This window comes from Acomys russatus, chromosome 7 (assembly GCF_903995435.1).
Source record: "Acomys russatus chromosome 7, mAcoRus1.1, whole genome shotgun sequence".
Taxonomy (NCBI): Eukaryota; Metazoa; Chordata; class Mammalia; order Rodentia; family Muridae; genus Acomys; species Acomys russatus.
The window spans coordinates 43,891,170-43,916,946 of NC_067143.1; the positions used below are offsets into that span (position 1 = coordinate 43,891,170).

The 25,777-nt window shown below is 39.1% G+C and overlaps 1 protein-coding gene across 14 annotated transcripts in view; it reads left to right on the plus strand.

Annotated features, from left to right (window-relative positions):
• The window catches only part of Dlg2 (discs large MAGUK scaffold protein 2), a 1,899,378-nt gene that overhangs the window by 1,028,280 nt on the left and 845,321 nt on the right, over nt 1–25,777 (plus strand). Inside the window, exon 1 of one of the 14 annotated variants that reach the window (XM_051148935.1) lies at nt 606–915. The exons of 12 other annotated variants lie outside the window; for them this stretch is intronic. In XM_051148935.1, coding sequence (XP_051004892.1) covers nt 838–915 — 78 coding nt within the window. In that variant the 5' untranslated portion in view covers nt 606–837. Of the gene's footprint in view, nt 1–605; nt 916–25,777 lie in introns of those variants that run through there. One more of the 14 variants, XM_051148937.1, reaches the window with a different exon arrangement.

A 25,777-nucleotide genomic window follows, 5' to 3' on the forward strand; every position in this document is an offset into this window, starting at 1 on the left:
CTTAGAAACTAAAGTCCTCCACTGAGGCATTTGAAATGACGCTTCCTGCTGTTAACTTTGCCCTTTGTCCTGAGTCAGTCTCCTAAGAGGTAAACTCCCTCTGTTGCCAGCTGTGGACAGAGATGTAACTTCCTTGGACCAAGTGAGTTGAAAATGGGAAAGGATAGGAAACGAGGCTTTTTTTTTTTTTTTTTTTTTTTTTTTTTTTTTTTTTTTTTTTTTTTTTTTTTTTCTGGTCATCTTGGAGGACCTGGCTGGGATTTGGGCTCCAGGAACACCTGTTCGTTCCTCCATGGCCAGAGCCACGATGCTCTGCTTCTCTCTGGTGCCCAGCCACTCTGGCATTGTCTGAGAAACCCGTGAGCCTGTGTGTGAATTTCCCTACGTGGCCACTGCCGCCAGCACTCACTGTGAAGACTGTGGAAAGCCAAACAGCCAAGCAAGGCATGCAGTTGGAGTGAGAGCCAGAGGTGTGCTGCCTCTGTGGAGACAACTGCGGCTTCTCTTCCTTCTCACACACATGGAGTTTGGAGCTTAGGAACCGCAGCCCTACACTTAGCCAACTGGATGAGTGTGAGCGGGCTCTGAAGGCTGCACCGCCTCTCCCGAACCTCCTGCTGGCAGGATGTAAATATACCTGCAGACCGGCCAAACAGGACTGCCTTTCCCCCAACCCCTCCCTCCTCCCACCCTCTCTCTCCCTGGCTAACCGGCACGAAAGACTCGGAGAAAGCAACAGCCCGCAAGTGACAGCTCCAGCCGGAATCCGCTGGGCTCAGCCTCCGTGGGAAGTTGATTGTGCAGAGGCTTTCATTGTGAATCTCCGTTGGCATCGCTATGTTTGCCTCGATCTGGTATGCCAAGAAGCTGGGTCGTAGGTTCGTGCACAATGCCAGGAAGGCGAAATCAGAGAAGGTATGGAGAGTGGGGAGGAAGATCGCCTTACGGATGTGCCAAGTGCCTGTTCTGGGCTCTTGGTTTGAATACAGATGCAGCCTTTATTCTCTGGGAATGTGGTCCATGGCACTTAGGAAGGGGTAACTCTTAGAGCCTGGTTCGGGAGGGAGGGGGGCATTGGGGTTAATCTGGCTCATTGGCTATTCAGACTGTTTGCTGAAATCAGCTGCTGATAGAGGGTATCCACAGAGAAAGCTGGGGAGCAGCTGCAGCCCATGCTTGTTGGGGGAGCTCACTAGTAAACTTGTTGCTGTACTGCATTATTTTTATTACTGTGATCTTTGGGTTTGTGGAAGCATTATAAACGCCTGTGTCTTTCTCTAGCTCATGTTCTGTCCTGTGTCCTGGGAGACTTACGGTGGCACTCACCACACCTCACAGGACTGCTTGATAGTGCTCCCACTGAACACGAATCTTCATTACAACAGTTTACAATGAGCACAAAATCTATGTTCAGTGGGCTCCTGGTCTCTGAGGAGAGAATGGCTTTGTGTCCCTAGTATTCTTTACGACAAGTTTCCAGAGAATCTCTGTACAGAATGACCTCCTTAGTTTTGTTTCTCTAAGAAATTAAAATGGCTTATAAGTCCCATGATACATTAAAAACCTGAGCACAACAGAAGATACTGGTTTACATCTTTGATTTTTTTCCAAAGCTTTTTGAGCCCCTGGCCAAAAACTCTCATATTTTGGAAACCAGGAAAGGATTTGGTAGGTGCTGGGGAAACTTCCACCAAATCTAACAGAATTTTGTTGAAACTCACATTGTCAAATTACTCTGAGGATGTTATTTTTAGCCCAGATCCTTTCTACCTTTCTTACATTCCTGAGACTGACTCAGGCAGGATAGCTCTCAGGATCTATGGTTCTTTCCTTCTGCCCAACTACAAGGATGCGATGGCTAGGACATTTTGTTTGTTCTGTCAGAGTAGGGTGTTGATAAAAAATAAGACCCCAGTGATAAACCAAGATAGGATTGCAATGTGAAAAGAGAAAATATCCTTGGTATTTAGGGCTGTTGCCTTTTCCAAAAGCTGCCACATGATAGCCAGCTTGTTCTTCACTGACCCCTTTGATGAAGGAGTGAGTGGGAAGGTTTAGGGTAACAAAGGACCCTCCCACATTTTACATTTCACAAAGTGCAAACTTACTGTCTTCCAGTATGTTGGGTTGGCAGTCTCTTTATTTGCTTCTCAAGGAATTTTCAAGGAAAGATGCCTACAGGAGATTTAAAAAAAAAAAAAAAAAAAAAAAAGGTATTTAGAATTCTGTTAGAGCACTTTTTTGGGCAAAAGATATTCCTTTCCATAAAAAAAGTATAGGCTAAATGGATGACAGGACTCTGAAAGACACTGGGAGATAATGCTTCTGGCAAATTAGTATGCAGAGAAAAGTTGAATCTTCCAGTGGCATTTAATTCAGGTTCAGACCTGATGTGGAGACCAGCAGCTGTGTGTGAAGGACTTGAAAGGCTGTTAATCTAACAAAGTGACTTGGGCTCAGCTTCTCCGGTATGTGAAGACAGTAGCAAAGGGGGCACAGAATATCTTTTCCATTTCCAGGCTGAATAATGCCCAGAATAGGCAAGAAGAAATCAAGAGTGAGGCTAAAGGATTTTAATTTTTTTTTTTTTTTTTTTTTTTTTTTTTTTTTGTCTTAATCGGAGTGTAAGATGCATTCACATGAGGAACTCATCATCAACTAAAGTTCAGCTGTTAGGGTGAGAAAGACCAAAAACAAAACAAAACAAAACAAAACTTGGATTGGTTCAAACCAAAACAAACCAAAAGGGCTGGGAAGAGCTAACTTTCAACACTAGATGCTGATATCACATAGAGTTTGTGTTTGTGGAGTGCTTAGAAAAAACTGTAGCCATTCAGTCAATACCTGGTGAGTGACTACCTGGTGAGTGCCAATAGTTTACATTGCATAATTGGATCAAATTACTTACTTAAATGAATAATTGTGAATTAGTATTTTCAGCTAAGAATTCAGTAACATACTTGAGAAGGAAGTTGATAAATACCACAAGCTGCAGTGCTTGAAGGGCTCATCTATATTATGGAAGTGGGTATCAATTTACTATCCTTTATAAAGTTTGCCCCTCCTCCATCTAATAAGCCAATGCATACTAACCACAGTCTTTTCATCCTATTCCTATTTTATCATTCAGGTTTAATCTGAAAAGTATTTTTTTCAAGGCTAGGGTTAACTGAAGAGCTAATTAGGAATATAAAAGCCTAAATGGTATCCTAAACACACAGTATGCCTTCACTTCTGGTTGCTTGGTGTATTGTTTGGCCTTCATTAAATACTAGTGCAGTTCACCAGCATTGTGTAATGTCTATCATAATGATCACTGTGATAGAACTATTATCAATAACTTCTGTCTGTACATGACCCATCAATGGACTGCTATATAAGTAACACTTAATTTGATCTTCAGATCCTACATGACATATTATTTTTGTAAAATCCTTGATAGGAGATAGGCTAGTCCAAGGTCACAGATGTAGTAGTAACTATTGGTGGTGGAATTTGAACCCAAATAGTCCCAAACTATATCAAAATTATATCCTTGGTTCTCTTGCACTGTCTATGGCTTTCATACTTATCCATGGCCTCCTAATATGGTCATGTCTAGATAAGTTAAGCATTGCTTCTTACCTTGTTTTTCTCTTTTGTATTAGAACTCCCAAAGTCATGAAGTTTCCAAAAATCAAAGTTTGTGATTTTTGTACTCAATTTCCATCCTTCAGATAAAGTGGTACCTATGTCTGAAATAGAAAATTGCCTATTCTATCAATGATTTTTTCACTTTGCCTCTCTAGTAGGATAAATGCAGCAGTGTGTTTCTTGGCCCCTATTATTTGTGATAAATAGTCTGTAATTGTCATATCTTAATAACCTAAACATTGATGTTTTTATTCATTGATCTTTCCTATAGAATCTAAAGATGTCTTTCATCAAAAAGAACCCATATTTTAGTCAGTTATAACTGTGCTTTCCTTTAAAAATGAGTCAAAGATGTGAGAAAATTCACATTGCTATTTTCTTTCTTTGTTATTCTTTCATTGAAAAGATGATTGCTCAGAGCAGCAAATTCTGTGAACAAAATTATCCTAAGGTTGTAATGTGCTACTTAGTCTGTGTGGTCACAACATGGCAGCATCATTTAAACAATTATTCTCTCCTTTCTGAGATCCTTTGTAATTAGTTGAAAAGTCGGTGTTTCTCTTTTATGCCTGTTGTTATATTTCATAGTAAATCTCTTAATTTAGGCCATTTCCCGATTGCTTTACTCTAAAAGGATAGCTGATACCTTTAAGATATAATGAAAATGCAGTTTCTGGTCACCCAAAAATCCCAAAGAATATTGAAGTACTCAAACTTAGGAACCTTCTTTCAACTGTTTCTTTGTTTTTCTTTTCATTTTTATGCTTTTTACGTCCTTGAGGGTAAACATTGAAAAGTTCCTGCATATGCACTGAGGGGAAACATGTATTCACGTTATTCATTTAATAAAAGTAGCCATGGATAAACTGGGCAGTATAAGATAAACTACAAGTGATATAGCTGAACTCTGAGCACACTTTTCCTGACATTTGGTCATATTTAACCTTCAGAACGTTCCGAAGAATTAAAGCACTAGAAAACTCTTGCTTTCTTTCTAAATGTATCACATTAATTCAGCATAAAGTAAAGCACAAGACAACCTAGTGATGAGCTTGTCAGCAATGTGGCCAAAGAGAAAGAATTATGACCTTGGTGGTCCTGGCAACGTATAAAGAGGATGGGGACTTAAAAGAGGGCAGTAACTAGTGTTGTTGCTCTTTGGCATGCAGCCTGAATCCAGACATTTATTTGGCTTATGTAACTTCAGTGTTCTTATCTTTCAATTGGAACTTTCACCCCCACTTTTTTAAATATGATGAAGTAGATGTCCTTTATTGTGTTCTCTTAGATCTGCCATGACTTGACCTCTCCTTCCCTCTCTACCAAGCTCTCCATCCATGACACCTAAATTGGGAATTCTAAGCTCTTAGCAAATTGCCCAACCTTTTTGCTAGCTTTATAGATTTGGCTTTACCTGTTCAGCTTCCTATTTGACCACATCTTACCCCTACTTTTCACTAGTTCTGCATCCTGAAGGAACATCATCATTACTAGGAAATTCTATGGCCTCGGAAACCCAGAATGGATCTCCCACCAGTCCCCACAACATTGGTTCTAATCATCTTCATGTTTCTATAATTCTCATTAGATTATTTGAAATAGGGGTTTTTTTTCAGCCTTGTTCACCAGATTTATAGAGCTTAAAGGAATGCTCAACCGATGACTGTTTTTTTTATACCTTGGTTCTTAGAATCTAGATTGTCACCACTTGTAAAATGCATCATTATTTATTACCCAGAGACAAAAGAACAATGAGTGGGCCTGTGACGTAATAGTACCTATAAGATGTATCTTCATCACATTATTAAAATGTGAGAAAGGTTCACCTTTAGAATAAAGGGAGTATGGCACAAGGCTGAAAGGATGAATGCGTATTATTTAAGGATGAAACAAGTTAATGTAAGTAATCTGCTAAAAAGTAACATCTTCCATTCAATTACTTTCATTTCTTTGTCAATAACATTGATAATTTGGATAATAGTTAATGTTAAAACATATCATACAGATTTCCCAGTACAGACAGAACTCATTTGGCATTATGGATCCTGTTCTGTATTTAGGATGGAAAATAAAGAAGTAAAATGCATATTAATTCTATATAAGTGATATATTAAATGCCAAAATCATAATAGAGTCATGTAAGTTGCAGAAGAGGAAGTATAAAAAAAGCCTTCCAGACTCTCTCACTCTGTGTATATGTGTACATAAAACAATGGAACAACGGCTAGTACTTACTGACTTCATACTATTGCAGTTAATTGGGATCCATATACTCTAAATTAAATATATATTGCATATTCAAAATATAGTTGCATATGTGATATGTATATACAAACTACCTAGATGGCAACTTTATTTTCCCTGTGGAAAATAAACTCTACGTGCACTACCTGAATTTTGCTTAGGTATTAGAAGATATGCTCTGATGTGGAAGCTCCATCCATTCTTCCTGCGTTATAGATTCTTCCTTGCCTATCCTTGTCTTATGGTAATTAGAAGAGCAGTCTGACCAAGAGACATGAAGAGACAGTTCCCTCTCTCACGTCTGTTTCCCAGAGCCATCTGAGTCTCCAATCCCCAGTAATGACTCAGCACTAGTGTCACCAAGTGGTGGTGACCAGGAAGACAGGTGTTTGTCCATGCTGAGGGCAGCAATGCAGACTGCTTCTATCACCTCACAGGGGGATTTGACGAGGGAAAGGACCAGACTTAGAACCTGCTCTAAGCCCCTTAACTGCTGCAAGCCCTGGCATTCATAGGGCATAGCTGTTACCAGATCAGGAGAGAAAGAGAGGAGGAAAGAAAGGGGGAAGCACTGGTGAGGGCAAGAGAGCAGGGCACAGAAACCTGGACCTTAATTGTGTAATGCTCTTTGAGCAATTTGCCCAAGCACTAGGATGTATACTTTAAATCCTTTATTTCATTTAGGCATCACTTCTACTTCCTGCGTTGATTTTATCACTAGCTAAAGAAACTGAAGTGTAAGGTGGTAAGAAGCTAGCCCACATTATAACTGGTAGAGGTAATATTCAGTGTCAGGTACTACCGACTAAAGAACCTCTGACTATAACCATGTCAATGTTATGCTCTGCACTACATCTCTCTTGGGATAGTCAGGGCTCTCTGAATGACATCTGATTCCTCACTACAGTTCGCTCAGACACCAGATAGTCCAGTAAGCTCAGTTGAGTCCAGTTTATATTTCCCTCTTTTGTTTCAGGGAGACCTTCTTCTACATTGTGGAACTAGATTAAAAGATGAAGATGAAAAATATAAGATTCCTTACCGATAATGCTCTCCACTAAGATCGATGATATTCCACTTCCTGTTTGTAAATACACCTCGTGTGTGACTTCGTTAGAGAAGCCCTCTCACTTGGAGCAATGCCTTGTTGTCCTCACTAATTTTGTCTGAGCTACATATTTTCATTTCCTGAAGCTAATCACTAAGTCTTAAATTACATTGTCAAAATACTGTAACTTTTGTCCCTTTTATTCAGGACACCTAGCATCTGGGAGTTTTTTGAGTGAATTATACATGAACCATGGGTTAGTATGCCAGACATTTACTGATGTTATACTTCCGCCCCTACTGCCTGGGCCTCCTTGGCTAGTCGGCCGTGGCTTCATTTCTTTATCAGCAACAAGGTTTCTTCACAGTTTAGCACTCTTAGGTTTGTATTTGGTATAAAACCACAGAATAGTCGAAGGAAGGCTTTGTACCGATTTGCACTCATATGCCTATTGCTGAGCACAAAGTCATGTGTCTGCATAAGCATGTCAGAGGAATGTATAGGAAAGACCTAGAACATCCGTGGCTGTTCTTTAAAGGACCAGAATGAGACTGAGCCCATCTCCAAAGAAGAATCATGATGAAAGATGCTGAAGGTTTCACCCCATTGCTTGCTGAGAAAAACACTCACTTAACATGTAAAGATTACTCTATATGTCTCAAGATATGGGCTTATATGTGAACATGAAATGTTCTCGTTTTTTTTTCTTTCTGCTTTCTAAGTCCATAAATTCTAGTTATTGAGAGAATTCTCACTCTACTAGCTATAGAATGAATTATGTCTCTGCACATTCATATTTCAAAGTCCTTGCCCCAGTGTGACTTTATTTGGAAATGGGCCTTTCAGGAAATAGAGTTAAATTAGGTTACAATGGTAGAGTGCCCGTCAGTAGGATGGGGTACCAAAAGAGGAGGAAGGGGGAATTATACTGCTTCCCCTGACCCCAAGCACTAACTCTCATTCCTGCTCAGTGGCTCAGTATCCTCACAGAAAAGACTACAAATGAGGAATGGATGGTCACAAGGACTCAAACATTGCTGAAACTCTGACTTTGGACTTCCTGATCTTCAAACCAGTGCAAACTTGATTTCTGCTGTTTAAGCCACTGAAACTGTGATACTGTGTTTGGCAGCACAATACATCTGAATTGCCGCCTCCTACATGGCTATGTAGGATGGTGTCCAATAAGGAGGGGTGTTTTCCAGTAGCAAACTTGGGTATCATCATTAAGGATGAGTTGGTTGCTAGTTTAGTGTTTCTATGAGTCCAAAGTAAGCAAGCTCCAGAGCCCACACAGCCTCAACAGGACCCATCTCGTGTGATTGTTTGAAGGAACAAGAAAGGCTAATATTAATAAGATAGTTAGGGAAGAAAAAGACAGGATAATGAGTGAAATGGATGGCTGCTTTTGGAGGGTCTGTTTGGCTGTATAGTCTCTTGTCAAGCTCATAGGGCAAGAGAATGGATGTTAACTACTCAACCCACAAAAGTGACAAACTTTTAAAAAGTGCTCATTAAATCTTGCTTTTTCCTCCCCATTGCTGCTTTTTACTATACAACACTGTTAGTAAGCCTCCCATCTGTCTTTGTTTCTTTTCCTGTTGCTGTGATAAAATATCATGATTAAAACAACTCATGGGCAGAGCGGAAGAGGTTTATTTCTCTTCACTGCTCAAGGGTGCAGTCCATCATAGTGGGTACTCAGAGTGGCAGGAACTTTAAATGACTAGTCACATCACAACCATGATCAGGAACAGAGGTGAAGAATGAACTGCACTGCTTGGCTTCCTTTTTGTGCTTATATAATGCAGGATCCCAGCCAGGAATCATGTCACCCTATGTGGGTGGGCATTCAGGCATGCCTGAGGCCCATTTCCCACATGATTTTAGATTCTGCAAAGTTGACAACCAACAGTAACCACCACACAGTCCATGTAGGAGCAATCAACCCAAAGGAAGAGAATGTATTTGGGCTACCATTTCCAAGGTTTTACTTGATGGTCTCTAGCACCTATTGTCTTGGGGCTTATCACAATAGGACAGAATAGGCATGGGAGAAGGCATCCTAAAGAGAGGCTGCTCACCGCACTGTGGCCATGAATGGGGGAAAGAGAGACAGAGACAGAAGCAGGGAGTATACCAATAAAACAAACCCATTTAAAGATAGCCCTTCACTAATCGGTATCCTCCAACTAGCCCCCAACTCCTACAGTTTCAACAACTACTCAGAGGACATTTGGCAATGAACTCATCAATAAATTAGTCCATTGATTAGATAGCCTTCAGGATGCAGTCACTTTTCTAAAACCCCACAAGTGAACACTGCTGCACTAGGGACCAAGACTTCAACACATGAGCCTATGGCGGACACTTCTCATCCAAGAAAAATCACTCTGAAGCATAAACACAAGGAGTTCCTTATAACTGAGGATGAGAGGAAGCTCCCACTAGGTGAAGGGATTTAGACTTTTCACTAGGGTTTGCAAGAAGAGTCGATAGGTTGACAGGTGTTACAAACAGAAGGGAGTCACTTCCTTTCTCAGCACTGTAGAGCTGTCTCAGTTGATAAGAGAGAATTGATGCTTCCTTAGCATGGAACTAGGAAAAACTACTTTTCTTTGAGAGGGAAAAGAGAGTCTGTCCTGGGATTTAGTGGTTAAAGGAGAGATACTGGAGAAAGAATAAGAACAGGGAAATTTGGATTTTTTTTCTAATGCCTTCATGTTTGTGAAACACTTTAGCTTAAGATTTACTTTCAGGGGCTGGAGAGGTGTGTCCATGGTAAAAGGCATGACTACTCTTCCAGAGGACCCAGGCTCAGATCCTACATGGCAGCTCACAACTGTCTGTAACCCCATCTGACACCCTCACATGGACATATATGCAGGCAAACATGTATGCAAGTACCAATGCACATAAAATAAAAGTACATAAAAAAATATTTACTTTCCTTTGTTTCCTAAGTTTATTGTAGAGGTCATTTGTCATCTTTATTGGCCCCTGTCCTTTTCCTATTTTTTGAATTCTTTTTTGTTTCACACACTCAAGAGGGGCAGCTAAAGACTTTAGACCTATATGCAAAACTCACCTTACCTTTACAGAACCTCAGATACATTGATTTTGGTTCTCTTCTGTGTATTACAAACAATAGCAATCATTTGTGTACTGGCTTTTTATCCAGTCTAATGTAAAAACTTTATTATTCCCTCTCTTGTCTCCTCTTTTCTTACCCTTTCCCCCTTTTCCATTTCAATAATCAATCCAGTTTCATAAAGTAAACAAGGTATCTTTTGGTAACTTACTCATTAACGATGCCTCTTTCTCTACTACTCCCTTGGGTTTCAGAATAGACTTGCTTCCCAATCTTGGCTTTATAGAATGAACAAGTGTGTAATTACATTTCTGCGAGTCAAAAGAGGAAAATGAGGATATCTTTCCTTAAAGAGTGAAATTGTTACAATACTGTGGGGGAAGCTTGGGTCTTTAATTCCTTACAAATAATTTTTAGGTGATTATAAACTGCCTACTTCTGAGCTTCTTCTTTGCCCCCCCCCCCCAATATCTCAGAGTACATAAAATTACCCTGAAAGAGTAATTCTTTGTATTTTATGAATGTTCATTTTAAAGGAAGCGAAACATGCTGAATGACTCAAGCCCCCATGCATAGATGGATCACATTGTTTGTAGCTTTATTTCACACTCATAAAAACAACAAGACTTTCCTAGGCTTTCAGAACTAAAATGGGACTTTGTTTTATAGGCGATAATAGCACCACTAATGAATACTTCCAGAGTGCTTCCTGTAGGCTGACACTATTGGGGCAGTTCTCAATCTGTGGGTCCCAACCTCTTTGGGGGAACCTAATGACCCTTCACAGAGGTTGCTTTAGACCATCTGCATATTAGATATCTACCATTACAAGTCATAACAGTAGCAAAATTATATTTATGAAGCATCAATGAAAATAAGTTTATGATTAGTCATCACAACCTAATGGGCTGCACCATTAGGAAGATTGCGAAACACTGCACTGTTGTATGACTTGGCATGTTCTGATTTAGCTGCTTCTCATAATCGTCCTGTGTGCTCTGTAGCATCATGTCTACATTATTTCCCTGGGGCACAGAAAGGTCAGTATCTGAGCCCAAAGGCAACAGCTGGAATGTTCTACAGCAGGTCATCTAGATCCAAGTTAACATTCTCAACCATGACCATAGTTACCTCTTCCAGAGACTATACTATTTAGGAGTGCTTTTGCCTAGGATCCTTGGGGTTAGCTAAAGTTGGAGATGCCAACTCCAGGTAATCTACCTGTATTTTCTATGCTCATATCACCAAGACTGCCAGGCACCACCCTATAGTCATGGATAAGGAGCAATCATCAATTTTTTTTTCACAGCACCACTGCTTGTATGCAAATTTTTGCATAGTGGTATTAATTATCTATGCTGATATGTTCAGTGAAAAATTGACCCAACTTCACTATGACTTCAGAGTCTGGATGTAATGAAAAAAAAAAAAAAAGGCATACAACAGGGTGTCATTTGGAGAAAAATTCCACACCAGTGGTTGCATTAATTGCTACTTTGGATGTTCCTGCTGTGAACTGAATGGAGCCACAGTGGATCTATTTCTTAGAAATAACCATCATTATTACCTCTGCTCTAGGATGCGTAGTTTGGAGGTTTTTTTTTTTTTTTTTTTTTTTTTTGACGCAAATATCTTCACTAATCTATTTCCTTTTTCCATTTTCATTCTTTCACTAATCCACTTTGTTGTTATAACTGGTTTAATGTCTTCATGTTCAATCTATAAAGAATAAGGGATATTACAGGATTTTTTTCCTCCTACTCACCCAGCGTGTAACATTTTGTTAACTCCCCAAGTGTAACATTTTGAACATCATGTATAATTCAATGCAATCCATTATTTTACAAAAGTTTGGTTTTGTTCGTTCCTATCTCTGGAATTCCAAGAGCATGTATGATACATAAAAAGAATTTCTTTTATTTTGGTCATTTTACCTGAGAATGCCTTGCCAGTGAGGTGGAGCAGGTTGGCAGTTGTGAACTACATTATGCCTTTTAGAAAACAAATTTAAATACACTTCTCATTCATTTATAATTTTTGTATCCCAGTTTCTTTTTTTTTTTATTAATTTATTCTTGTTACATCTCAATGTTTATCCCATCCCTTGTATCCTCCCATTCCTCCCCCCCCCCATTTTCCCATTATTCCCCTCCCCTATGACTGTTCCTGAAGGGGATTACGTCCCCCTATATATTCTCATAGGGTATCAAGTCTCTTCTTGGCTACTTGCTGTCCTTCCTCTGAGTGCCACCAGGTCTCCCCCTCCAGGGGACATGGTCAAATGTGAGGCACCAGAGTACGTGAGAAAGTCGTATCACACTCTCCACTCAACTGTGGAGAATATTCTGACCATTGGCTTATAATGTACCTGTATAAGTGCCCCAAGCAATTTCGAAGGCATGTTATGTTATTTCCAGTGATGCAGGAAGCTAAAATTAAAGTACATGAGTTATCCATGGCCTTTTAAGTCAATTAATATTCAACAAATGTTCATTTTCCTTTGGTAGTGAACATAGACTTATTTGCACATTTCTATTAATAATACTGTGCTGGGACTTAAAAGGATGCAGAAATGACCGAAGAATGCTCTATCCGGGATCCGTAAGTATAACATGGAGACACATACATTATTAAAGCAAACCTCTGACAATCTCTTTCCACCCTGTTTCTGCTTCCCCCTTCGGAGTATCCAGGCTCATTGCACACTGGGCTGGACCACAGGGAGTGAAGCTTAGCAGAGGCAGGTGTGTGCAATGCAGGCCCTCAGATGGTGGTGAGTGCACAAAAACAGCCTTCTAGAGAGACAGCCTTATTCCCTTGGTGGGAACAAAGGCTATGTCAACCTTTGGGGAGTAGATAGAGGCTTGGGGGATGGGGGCAAGGATATATCATTGGCTGAGGCCAAGGTGCTAGGAATGCCTTAATTCCAGCTGCTACTGGACTTTACCTTATAAGGGGAAAGGAAGCTTAACCTGTATCCTGATGGTCAGGCTATATGACCACCTCACGGGTGGGAGTGGTGGTGGTGGGGACATAAGGCTACATGTGCCAGGTGCAGTCCTACTCCTGACCATCTCAAGAAGAGATTTTTGGACTTTGGGCAGGCCTTGACTTACTCTTGATCCAGGCATGCTCCCCAGTTGCACAGCTCCCTGCCCCCACAATCCCTGTGCTTTTTTAGTAGAATAAGCCATGTAGCACTTTCCCTTTCATTTCTTTCTTTAATTCTTCCTTCCTTCCTTTCTTTTTTGAATGTTCCTTTAAGTTTAAGGGTTATTATTATTATTATTACATTTAGATGATGATGATGATGATGATGATTAATTCATATTACATCCTGATTGTTATCCCCTGGCTCTTATCTTCCAGCTCCCATACTCCCTACTTCTTTTGCCCTATTCCCCCCACCTGGAGCTCTGATGTCCCTCCCATTTCTTATGCTTTGCGCAGGTATCTTGCAATCTTGGGATAGGGGATCATGCGTGATTAAAAGCCTGTGGTACGTATTTGATAATAGAAAACTGCTTTCCAACATAAAAATCAAACACACCTGACTTCAACCTTTTCTTAGGTGGTCCATGGGGATATCCATTTATAATATCTTTCTAGAAAACATAAATTTCAAATAATAATAATAATAATAATATAACACAAATGTCTCAAATGGAAGAAAGTTGGTGATTTTAATATGTCTATTAAAATACACCAATGCAGAAGATTGGGAAATGTAAGAACACAGTTTCCAGTGTCAAACCCCCAGCTTCTTGGGTTCAACCCTCAAGCAACACCATTTGCTAGCGTGGGCACCAAGATATTTAATTAAACTTTGTGTATTCTGATTTCTAAAATGAGACCTGTCTCATGGAGTTATAATGGGAATCAAATATTTATGATATAATTTACATGATCTAAATCTTCATAAAGAAGTACATAGTTTAACAAGCCATTAAAGCAAAGCATTTTAGAGACCAAATGCAATTCTCCACAATGTCTCAAATGAGAAATGAACTCTCCCATTCTATACTGTTGCTCTTGAATTTTATTTTAGGACTGCTTTGAATAACTTCATAATCATGAGTTCTCTGACATCAGATTAAGTGGGTGAACAGTTAGTTCTCTGCCCTGATACGGTAACCCTAGCTTTTAGACAACACCTTTGGAAGATAACTTGACATAAGCACTAGGTCTCACCAAAGATGGGGGTCATTGACTTGACACACCTTTCTCTCAAGTATATCTGTCTTGGTATCTCCCCAATGGTCCATTCTCTGAGGAGGCAGGGCATGGCCCTCTAATTAGCATAATGAACTTCTGTCCTTCTTAGGCAGCAGATCTGCTTTTGGAGAGGAATTGGTGCCCATCATCATTATCCGTTGTTCAGACATATGGATACTTGCTTGTTTTTCTGTGCTCTTGGAGTGTCACATAGATGTGAGAAAATTCAAAGCTGTCACAATGTATACTACTTTGGCTTCTCTTATTAACATTTTATATTTTTGAATGTGTAATATATCTATTTCTTTATCATACCTTTTTATACTGTCCTGTCACTGTGGCTGTAGCATGACTTTCTGAAATCAAACCAGTTAAAGAACCTGGACATTCACTTCAGGTGATTTGAGGAACTAGCCTTAACGTTGCATACACTTAATAACCCAATGGGTGCCTCGCAGTGCTTGAGATAAGACTGGCTGCCTTCAAGGTGGTGTGGCCATAGACAAGAGATGCATTTAGTTGCCAATGAGAAAGACTGTAAATTGGCAACTGCAACACAGTCTGACATACAGTATGTCCTGGGGAGCTATACAGTTTCATTCTCAACAGAGTAAATGACACATCTTTGTGAAGTAGGCCACTTCTTATATTCAAAAGATAAAGTGGGTTGACTGGAAACTTACTTTTAACCCCTCTGTTAAAATAGACATGCCAAGTACGATATAGACTGATTTTTATCTGAACTATAAATATCTTAGTATCCCAGGTGTGACAAAAATACTATTTCGTAGCCAAATGTTGTTGCAATCATTCGATTGTCTTAAAATATATACATAATGTGTCAGTGAGAACATTTACAAAATTGTCCAACTATCACTACATACCTTTTTAAAATTTTCATCATTTCAAATGGAAACTTTGCATCCCTTAGAAAATTAACTTTAATGTAGAAACAATTAGACATTTCCCATTTGCACATGACATAAAACATACTCATAATTTTACAAGAGTAATTCCATTTATCTGGTATAGCTATCCTAAAAACATCTTAAAATGCTTATAAATGTTTGAGCTTCTGTTACTATTGATATTTTGTAACATGTGGAATAAAAATTTTAAGCATTTTATGCAAGTAATAGAATTAGCTAAATACCTTTAGCTTTACTAAGATTAATAATTAAATATTTAATTGTGTGATAAATTAAATATGCCACACGATCACTGAAAGTGGAAACTCCATTTACATAAATGTTTTACAGGGTGTTGTAAAGTACCTAGTAAATTAATTATGACAATTTAGACTTCAGCTAATTAAACTCTTCTTTAGCACTTAACTTAATGGTATAAAATAAAACAACTTTGACAGTGATAATAAGTGGCATTATGGTCTACTTGCACCAACCAAAGATAAAATTAGAAAAATAGCGTGTGTCTCTTTATAAAAGATAAAAAAGTTGTTTTCCAACTGTTCTCTATTGCAACATTGATTGCCAAATTGAAACAAGAATTAAGGAGAAAGACTAATTAGTCAACTCCTCCTTTAGTCTACCAAAATTCTCTCCCCCACCCCACCCCACCGTGTGTGTGTGTGTGTGTGTGTGTGTGTGTGTGTGTGTGTGTGTGTGTGTGTGTGTGTGTGTGTGTCCATATGTGAGGGAGTGCAGGAGCATGCACACCAACCAGGGAGAAGGTTTAGAACTCAGTTCTCACCTCATCAACTCTCTTATTTCTTCTGCTACACTGCAAACTGCAGATTCTTGGCAATTCTCCCCCTTCATCTCACTTGTAGGAGCCTGGATTACAGATCTGGGATCTGAACTGAGAGCCTCAGGTTTGGGCAGCAAGTGCTGTTGTACTCTATCCCCACTGGAAATGGTTGTAATGAAAATTGGCATAATTGCCACAGGAGTCTTTCAAGTAGCTTTCCGAGTGCTGTTATTGTGCCTAGAACCAAAGTGGGATTTTGGAACATCATAATTCAGTACAAAGATCTCAGGTAATACTATAGTTTGAGAAAGTGTGCTACTGTCAAATAGTAGCAATGATATTAACACTCAGGGTAACTCATTGTAGGTAATATAGAGCTGATACTTTGTACAGATGAAACAGAGGACCATATCTGTGAAAATCTTTAGATATTCACCACATGTCTTTATTAGGCCAGCTCTTTCATAGCCTAGAATTATATTTCCTGCACTGGAAACTGTCCATGAAAAGTGTGAAAACAGGTCAAAGAAGATATGTTTCCATTTAGTTACCAGCCCTGAGTTTCTTGGAAAAAAAATTGAGATTTTCTTGAGGAAGCATCACTTTTATAGCCAAAAAGCAATGAACTTTGTTTTGCCTTTTCCTAGCTAGAAACATGACTTCCTCAAGATCAGGTTTTAGGTTTCTTTCTAATTTTTTTTTTCTTATCTGAAAAACAGACATGAGAATAGTAAATCAGTAGCATAAGAGCGCTTTAGACAACAGATGCTCAAAAGTAACGCATTTATTGGTCACTTCAAAGAAACAGCAATTAAACTTTCTTCTTCTTCTTCTTCTTCTTCTTCTTCTTCTTCTTCTCCTCCTCCTCCTCCTCCTCCTCCTCCTCCTCCTTCTTCTTCCTCTTCCTCTTCCTCTTCCTCTTCCTCCTCCTCCTCCTTTATCTTTTTTGTTTTTTCAAGACAGGGTTTTTCTTATAGTCCTTCCAGTCCTGGACTTTCTTTGTAGACGAGGCTGGCCTCAAACTCACAGAGATCTGCCTGTCTCTGCCTCCTGAGTGCTGGGATTAAAGGTGCATGCCATCATGCCTGGCTAAAATTCATGATATATCTATAACATATTCTTAATTAGGTATGCACAAACACATGACATAGTTTGGCCAAATTCCCTTCCAAAATTTGAAGAGTTGAGGTTACTGAGGTAAAAATCTCTGTATTAGATAGCATCACAATTCAAATATAATCATTAAATCTGTGCTATAGCAGAGCTCCTGTGTATTCAATGGGTAGTCCATGTATAATGAGAAATAGGGAGAATGGGATGGAACCAGAAGAGATCTTAGAAAAGGGTTAATGCCCAGGAAAATGGTAAGAGGGTAAGAAGTTTCAAACTAATGGTGCTGATCACAAACCCTATTTTGAGAAATGCACACATTGGTAAGAGAATATCTCATGTGGCTCCAGAAGCTATGAGGAAATACAATAATCTGAGTTAACATATTAACACTTCACAGTTTTGGAGGAGAGCATTCCTCAATGAAGGTGTGAGTAAATTTAGTATCTGGCTTGGTGATGTTTCCAGGCTCACGGGCAGCTGTTTATCGAGGCAACTGTCATCTGTCTTAAGTTTTTTTATATATAACACTATATATGGTAGAAGGGGAAGAGCAACCTCTAGGGTCTGTGGGGTACATGCAGTGATACCATTCATAAAGATGTTGCCATTAGAACCTAATCATCTCCCAAAGACCCCACTTCCTATAACCACTGCATTAGAGATTAGAGTTGAACATGTGAATTCTGTGGATGTTTACTTCTTACCTCTAGCAGGGACTGGGCTTGGTCTGTATTGACAAAATGAGACAGAAGAAGCTGATGAGATTCCATTTCAAGGCTCTGTAGCTTTAGAAGTATTCTGCTGGGAATTTGCTTGGATTATCTGTCTCTGCTTTAGGTGTCTGTTGATGTTAGAGGGTTATAAAATTAAAATAAATTAGCTGTTTCTTTTCTTTTTTTTTATTAATTTATTCTTGTTACATGTCAATGTTCATCCCATCCCTTGTATCCTCCCATTCCTCCCCCCCCCCATTTTCCCATTATTCCCCTCCCCTATGACTGTTCCTGGGGGGGGGATTATCTCCCCCTGTATATTCTCATAGGGTATCAAGTCTCTTCTTGGCTACCTGCTGTCCTTCCTCTGAGTGCCACCAGGTCTCCCCCTCCAGGGGACATGGTCAAATGTGAGGCACCAGAGTACGTGAGAACGTCATATCACACTCTCCACTCAACTGTGGAGAATATTCTGACCATTGGCTAGATCTGGGAAGGGGTTTAAAGTTTACCTCCTGTATTGTCCTTGGCTGGTGCCTTAGTTTGAGTGAATAGGGCTTCCTCAAGACCCAGCTATTCCACTCCTTGGAATATACCCAGAAGATGCTCCAGCACACAACAAGAAACTTTGCTCAACCATGTTCATAGCAGCCTTATTCATAATAGCCAGAACATGGAAACAGCCTAAGTGTCCCTCAGTAGAAGAGTGGATAGAGAAACTGTGGTACATATACACTTTGGAATACTACTCAGCTATTAAAAACAAGGAATTCCCAAAATTTGTGGATAAATGGATTGAGCTAGAAATGATCATAATGAGTGAGTTAACCCAGAAGCAGAAAGAATCAAATGGTATATACTCACTTATATCTGCATACTAGCCGAAGGGGCATGTCCCACGAAAGCCTTCACTTACCAGGAAACTGGGACAGAGGGAAAGGCATCCTATTGGGACTCTAAATGAGAGACGCATGGGAGAATAGCAAAATAAAAGGATACAGAGGGTCCTAGAAATCTACAATTAGCTGTTTCTTAACAGCCCAAATAGACAAAACCAACCCTCAGTAGTGATCTTGTTTTCTAGTCAGTTCAGAGGAGAAAGAGACTGGCTACCTAAGATGACTGGTTTCTAACACAAGGTTTGCTACAATAGAGCTTTGTACTTTCCTGGTGCTTTCAGGTATATTCCGGTCTAAGGAAATTAATCTGAGTGATTGTGTGTGTGTGTGTGTGTGTGTGTGTGTGTGTGTGTGTGTGTGTGTTGTCTTTCTGTGTTTTCAAAGTTAAGGCATAAATTAAGGCAGTTCATCTGATCATTTTCTATTATCTGGATTGTCTCCTGTTTGATGCCCTGCTTGGGTCTCTCTGTAAGCTGAATGTGGTCTCTCCGATTTACCTTTTCTTGTAACCAAGGCGTTTTCGATCTACGGTCCTCTTGTTGCTCCAGTGAAACGGGCTTCTTCTGCTGAGTGTAGGACAAGGGCTTTAATTGGCATAATTAACACTGTTGTGGTTACCTTGGATTTAAAAGTAGCTGTTGATTCTTCCAGAATGTGAGGGCATTACCAGATAGAGGCAAGCACGCTGGGTGTAATGATCAAGGTGTTTTGGGAAGAATTTTGTGCTCTTAATTGGAAATGAGATGAGGTAGCCTTCTATCAGCAGGAGCCTCAGGACACAGCCCTGAACTTGCAGTGAGTGTAATGGGATTACCTCACATTTGAGACAGTATTGTCACTGATAGGGCAAAAAAGCCTTTCTGGAACCTGCACTGGGCCATGGGAGGGATTTCAGAACAAAGTCCTAAAGAATTTATTGTGCACTTTGAACTATTTTTCCCCCTCTTTCTCTCTCTGTTCCTCCCTTTCTCCTCTTGCTGTTTTCTGTGTGGGAATCATGTTCGGTAGTGGAAAAAGATAAGATCAGAAATTGTTTGCACATTAGTTTAGAATATTTGTGTCTTTCAAATATTGTCCTTCTAGTGGGAGGGCTGTTGAGGATTGTTGGTTTGGTTTGGTTTTTGAGACAGTGTATTCAGCATAGCCTAAATGATGTCCAGAATAAATTTAATGTACTTTTGTAAGCACTTGGTGTGATTGCCTAATATTGCGGCTCATAAATGTTTATGAAGATAAAATACTATTACATTAGTGTAATTTCTCCTAGGTATAGAGTTAGATACTGAGAAGATATTATTGAATGCAAATAGTATTTTGAAAGCATGTATAAAACTTGGAGTGCATTTTAATTTCAAAGTAAGAGCAGATTGGAGTTAATTAAGCACCAGGGACCTTACAAGAGCAACCAAATTAATGTCTTCACTCCTCGCCTATATTCTCCTCTTCGATCCCTCTCACTGCTGCCTTTTTCATCTCCTTCATATCTCTTTCCTCCTAACCCTCCTCTCCTTTTGTCTGTAGTTCTCCTCTTCTCCTTTTTCCCTCCGCATACATTAAACACTCTATCTTAATTTTCTTTTGTATCTATTCTCAAATAGCTTGAGTTACTCATTTAAGCAAGAAATGTGCAAATCTTTGAGTATGTAAGTGCAACTATGATAGAATATCTGCCTTCGTGGACCTTGTAAGAGGCAGGAAGTCACTCCTTACCCACAATGCTGCTTATAACTCCAAACTAAGATTTGGTGGTAGCCCAAACAAGAAACACATAGTTACAGAATGGAAAAAAGGGTGCTTAGTGAATTTTACTGAAAATGAATTAGTTATAAGTGAAACACAGGATTTTTTGTTGTATAGCCTCGCAAAAGCCATCACAGGCAGTAGCACTGGATCATTTTAGGGAACAATGTGTATTTACTGTAGTTGGAGGAGAGAGAACATGGTAGGACACTCCCAGCTGTGTCTGAAAAGGAACAATTTGGCCAATAGGGAAAAACTTTGAATACTTGCCCTGAGGTAGGGTTTAATGTTACAAACAAAAGGTGCATATGATGTTCCTACTTCCAAAACTGCTTGGACAAGAAGGCACAATGTAATGATGGGAAACACGTATGCTCCATCAGGGGTTCAAACTCGGGCTTTATCTGTGCTTTAGTGGCTTCCTGCCTATGTAGAGCCTGGAATGATGATCAGCTTAATTGGTATATGTAAAACCTTTATGTTCACCTCCAATTATTGCTTTGAGTCAGGATTTCTGTCCATTGTCTTTCCCTTCACATTGCCTCGTATGCTGCAAGACATCTAAGATCACGTGTGTTGTTAGAACTAAAGTAGAAAATCATTGTATTTAGGGTCTTTTGAACCTTTCTGTGTGCCAGGAGCTGGAAATAGATAAAGGCCTGGCTTGGCCAACATTCAAAAAAAAAAAAAAAAAAAAGAGTCTAATCTGTGCACAAGTGCACACACATGCACACACACACAACACCACACACACACACACACTGTATTCCCACATGGTAAAACTAAGCTGCAGAATCTGTGTACGTGTACAGTGCTTTGAAACTCATCAGGTCGAAGAACAGATCCTCATTGTCTTTCAACACTGGCAGGAAGTGTGGCTTTTATGTCAACATTTTAGTGGACAAAGAGGAACTTATATTGCATATAAATCAATTGTATACATTGGGGTTGAGCGATACCCTAAGTATATAATTGGGGTGATTGTTAAGAAAATAAATTCCCAAATGGCATAGAGTTATTAAGAAATTAAATTCCCCAAATTTCTTCTATCAAGGCTTCTTGGAGAAACTGAGATTTTAATGTCATTTAAAGGCCTGAAAGGGAATATCTTAAAAGATTAGTTACAGAACAACCATGTCAGGAGCTATGGATCCTGGTAATGTTTTCAGGGAAGCAGAGAGGAAGGAGGGAGAAGTGTGGAAGTGAGAAGAGGCTATGAGACTCTTTCCTAAGAAGCGTCTGAAGAGGCAAGGCTGGGAAGCAGACAAGCTTGGGAAAAGTTGAGAAGGATCTTGTGCTAACACAGTTAATGGGTTTGGGCTTAGAAAATGATAAAGCAAAAGCAAAAGCAAATACTTGATTTTGAAAGTAACAGGAATGCTCTTGAGGAGCTATGGCCACAGAAAAAAGAAGGCGCTAAGAAACGTGAGGAAGACGTGGACTTTTGTACAAAGCCCTGGGAAGGAAAGGGGGCACCAGCTAGTTACTAGTGCACTGATATGATAAAAGGGACAGCATTGTGATAATCATGTTAATAATAACATTAGCCTTGCATTGAGAACATACCCGGAGCCATGTATGTAAAATGACCATTTTAAGGTAATTCTTTGTATCATTTCATCTAATCTTCAGCAAAAATGTGTGATTTACAATTGTTTCTCTACTTCTTATATGTGGAAACACTGGCTTTAGAGGTTTAACTGACTTTCTCATTGGGAAGATTTCACAGACAATAAGTGCCAGACCGGTATATTCAGTCCTGGAATGTTTTGTGGTAAAGCACAGGTTCTTTCGATATACACAGCATATCCTTCCTACAAGACAGACTATGCTGCTAAAGTGAAAGTTGTCCATAATTTTAACCATTCTTGCTTCTGCTTTGTCAGAATTAATAGACTTTTACTCTAATTCATATCTTTTGAAGTAGTTTACTGCCATTTTTTAAATGTCTTACCTAAAAAAAGAAGGGTTGTGTTCTCCCTTGAAAAATAGCAAAGAAATTAAAAATAATACTCTGTCAATGCAAGTCCCTAGACCTAACTATGACACAGCCTATATCTATTGAAACATTTATTTGCTTGAACAAAAGTGTGAGATACAATTTCTTCTTGGTTGGAGAATTTTTTCTTAAAGAGTCTCTATCTCTGTTTTTGTCTCTGTCTCTCTCTTTCTCTTCCCCTCTCTTTCCCTCTGTCTGTCTCTCAGTTTCTCTCTGTCTCTTCTATCCAGAAGTAATGTCTGTGGCATTTATTTTCAACATCTATCTTGAAGGAACTAAAATAGAACAAAGGATGCTGGAAATAGGATCATGAAATAAAGAGTCCTTGGTGTCAAGGCCAGGACATGAGATGGAAGGGAGAGGAATTAACTATATGATGCTTCCAGTTCTTGACATTTAGAGTGTAGGATTTTAAGTGAAAACAAAGACCTGGAAAGAAGACAAAGATTAGGCTGAAAATTGCAGAATACCAATTGAAATTATTAAGACCAGGAGGAAAAAATATATGAGTAATAACTATAATGTCCTGATGACTTAGGAAGATTTTACCCCAAGAAAAGTATTCAAATGAAGTAAACTGGAAGAAAAAAAGTCACACAACTTATGTGATCAGAATGAAGTGCATATGTGTCTGGTCAAGAGGTTTTCTACCTGTGTATGTATGTATATGCATATGTATGTGTGTGTGTGTGTATATATATATATATATATATATATATATATATATATATATATAATAAAACTGAACTTGACAATATACAGCCATTCATCAAGCAGGAGCGTTTGGACCTTCTGTGCTGCCCACCAGCCAGTTTTCATTTTCTTCACTTACATCTATCAATCAAGGGAAAACATTAACAGGGAACTTGTAAATATACAACTATTTCATAGTGTCTTGTCTTGGTTAATACTCACAGTAATACACAGAAGTAGAAAATGCTATATTAAAAGGAAATTCTCAATCTCAGAAAGCTGGAATGATGTCTACCAATTTCACAACATGATCCTTGATCAGCAACTATCCTAGAACACTAACAAGCGTATACAATTATATGTGTGATTCTTCGCAAAGGGACAGGTCCTGTCCTTGCTAATAATAACCACCTTCAAAGACAAGTTCGGGTGTGTGACAGTGTCACAGTAAAGCTTCTTAGAATAACATCTTTATTAAATAAAAGCTGAATGCCTTTAGGGGAAGGGTAGGACACATTGTGTAATCTGCTGCTTTGCATATTGAAATTCAGCAGCTAGTCCTTGCTAAAGGAATTCAGGAAGCATCTGAAAGAGAAGAATGACCTTCACATTTTCATAAAATAAATGATTAATGTGGGGGCCATTAATTCCACCCATACTCTGTTCCCCAAACAGATTTATCCATCCTGAAGAAGCATTTTACTTTCAAGGATAAATGATACATATTTTTAAAATAATTGTGGACCATCAGGTATGTAATTTATATTTGTTATGCATAATAAAATACATAATTAAACATCACTCTATAATTAATCAAGGCATTAATACCTGCAAGTGACAAGAAGCTACTTTGTAGCATCATTCCAATTTGGGAAGACTGTTTATAAATAGTCTTATATTAATGGGACTGCTTTTTATTCCTGTCTCATTTTCTTGTGTTGCTTCTTAGGTCACTGTGATTATATATTACATTTGTATAAATGCTCTGGGAAGAATAATGAAAGGCCACCATTTGAGCTGTTCTGATAAAAATCTGAGAAGACAAAATGTAATGCTGATCCATTTTTAAACAATCAGTGAAAATTAATTTCATTATAAATCAATAAATTGATTCAAGTTTATCTCTTGGACAATGAGTATACTGAAATCATAGCATATATAACATGGGGGTGTTTCTTTCATGGTTCTGGAGCCATAGAAGAGATGAAAACTTTAGATTTCCTGGTGTCTAGAGTTCAGTTCACACATGATAAGCCAATTGTTCAATGTGGTTCATGTATACAGGGTGTCTTGAATAGTTTATTAATGATGAGGATGACAATACAATGTTTTACCATAACATTCATCTTTAAGCTAAATGTTTGCTTCCCTTGCACTTCAAATGACAAGGATGAGACACAGAGTTCTCATATGACCAGACATGTACATTATGGCATGATCTGCCCTATGGACTTAAAGCAGGGAGAATTGAGCACAGGGAACAGTACGTATACTTTTGCATTTCTACAGGTGCAATGCAACAAATTGCTGCTTTTTTGGAAAAAAAAAAAGTAGGGTTTGCTTTTGTCGTAAATGTTGGTATCTCATAATGAGACACTAGCACCTAACTAGTCTTTTAGGCTGTTGAAATAAACTGAGGAATCCCAACAGGCTCCCAGCCACTTTGCTCATGCCGGAGTCAGAATGCCTAAGTATGAACAAAAACCTCTGCATTACCATATCTGTCAAGAAAAAGGAAGTGAAGGAAAGGTTCACTGGGTTGACCTCGTCAAGGACAAGCATATCCTTTATTTTCAAAAAGTGCTCCATCGCATGGCCGATGTCAGTAGGCATTGGCTGAGTGTGCTGAGAACCTGCAAGCGAATTCTGCAGAAAGCGTACTAAGAGGTGCTCATAGAAGTGTGCAGGTTGCAGGTTATCTGGGAACAATTCAGTTCAAGTTTGCTACTTTCAGTGCATTCCTACTCCCATGAATGGTTTTTATGTCTTGTCGATCAGGATAGAGCGTTAGGCAATGTAGTTGTGGAAAGTTTTGTTCCATGGACAACCCATATGGCCTACACTTGCTCTCTGGGCTCTCGAGTCTTCCTTCCACACCTCCAAACTCAGATGGAGACATTATTTCTTCTCATAGGACCTTGAAACAGAGGGCTAGAGCAGATGCTAGTGGGCCTCAGCATGGAAGGATCAGTTCAGAGCTTAATGGTCTCACTTAAGAAGTAGAATCCAGTAGAACCTAGGGGCTTCTGAGATTACCAAACCGACTAATTACATTAACCATGAACCGGCATCTGATGCGTTGCCAGCTAGTGTAGATGGAAAGACTTACTTTGACCTATACAGGGCCCATAAAAAGATCCACAAGTTAAAATGTCTACTGTGATACATGTCAAAGAAGAAATTATAGCCATCCAGAATCAAAGGGTTTTTGATAGCTCTTTAGGGGATGACTAGAGGACTCTCAGAGAAACATGAATGCTAAGATGCAGGCAGAATCAACAGCCAAGCTAAACACTTTTCTGGGACTTAAGGTTTCTGAGAATGAGTGAAAATTAAAGTCATATGCAGCTTAAGGTGGAACCAGTGCATTCTTGGAGCAATTGGTATGAAAGCCTGCCTGGCATAACAATGTCCTACATTGGAACCAGGATATTTCAAAGTACTGTCTGCTTTGTCTTCCCG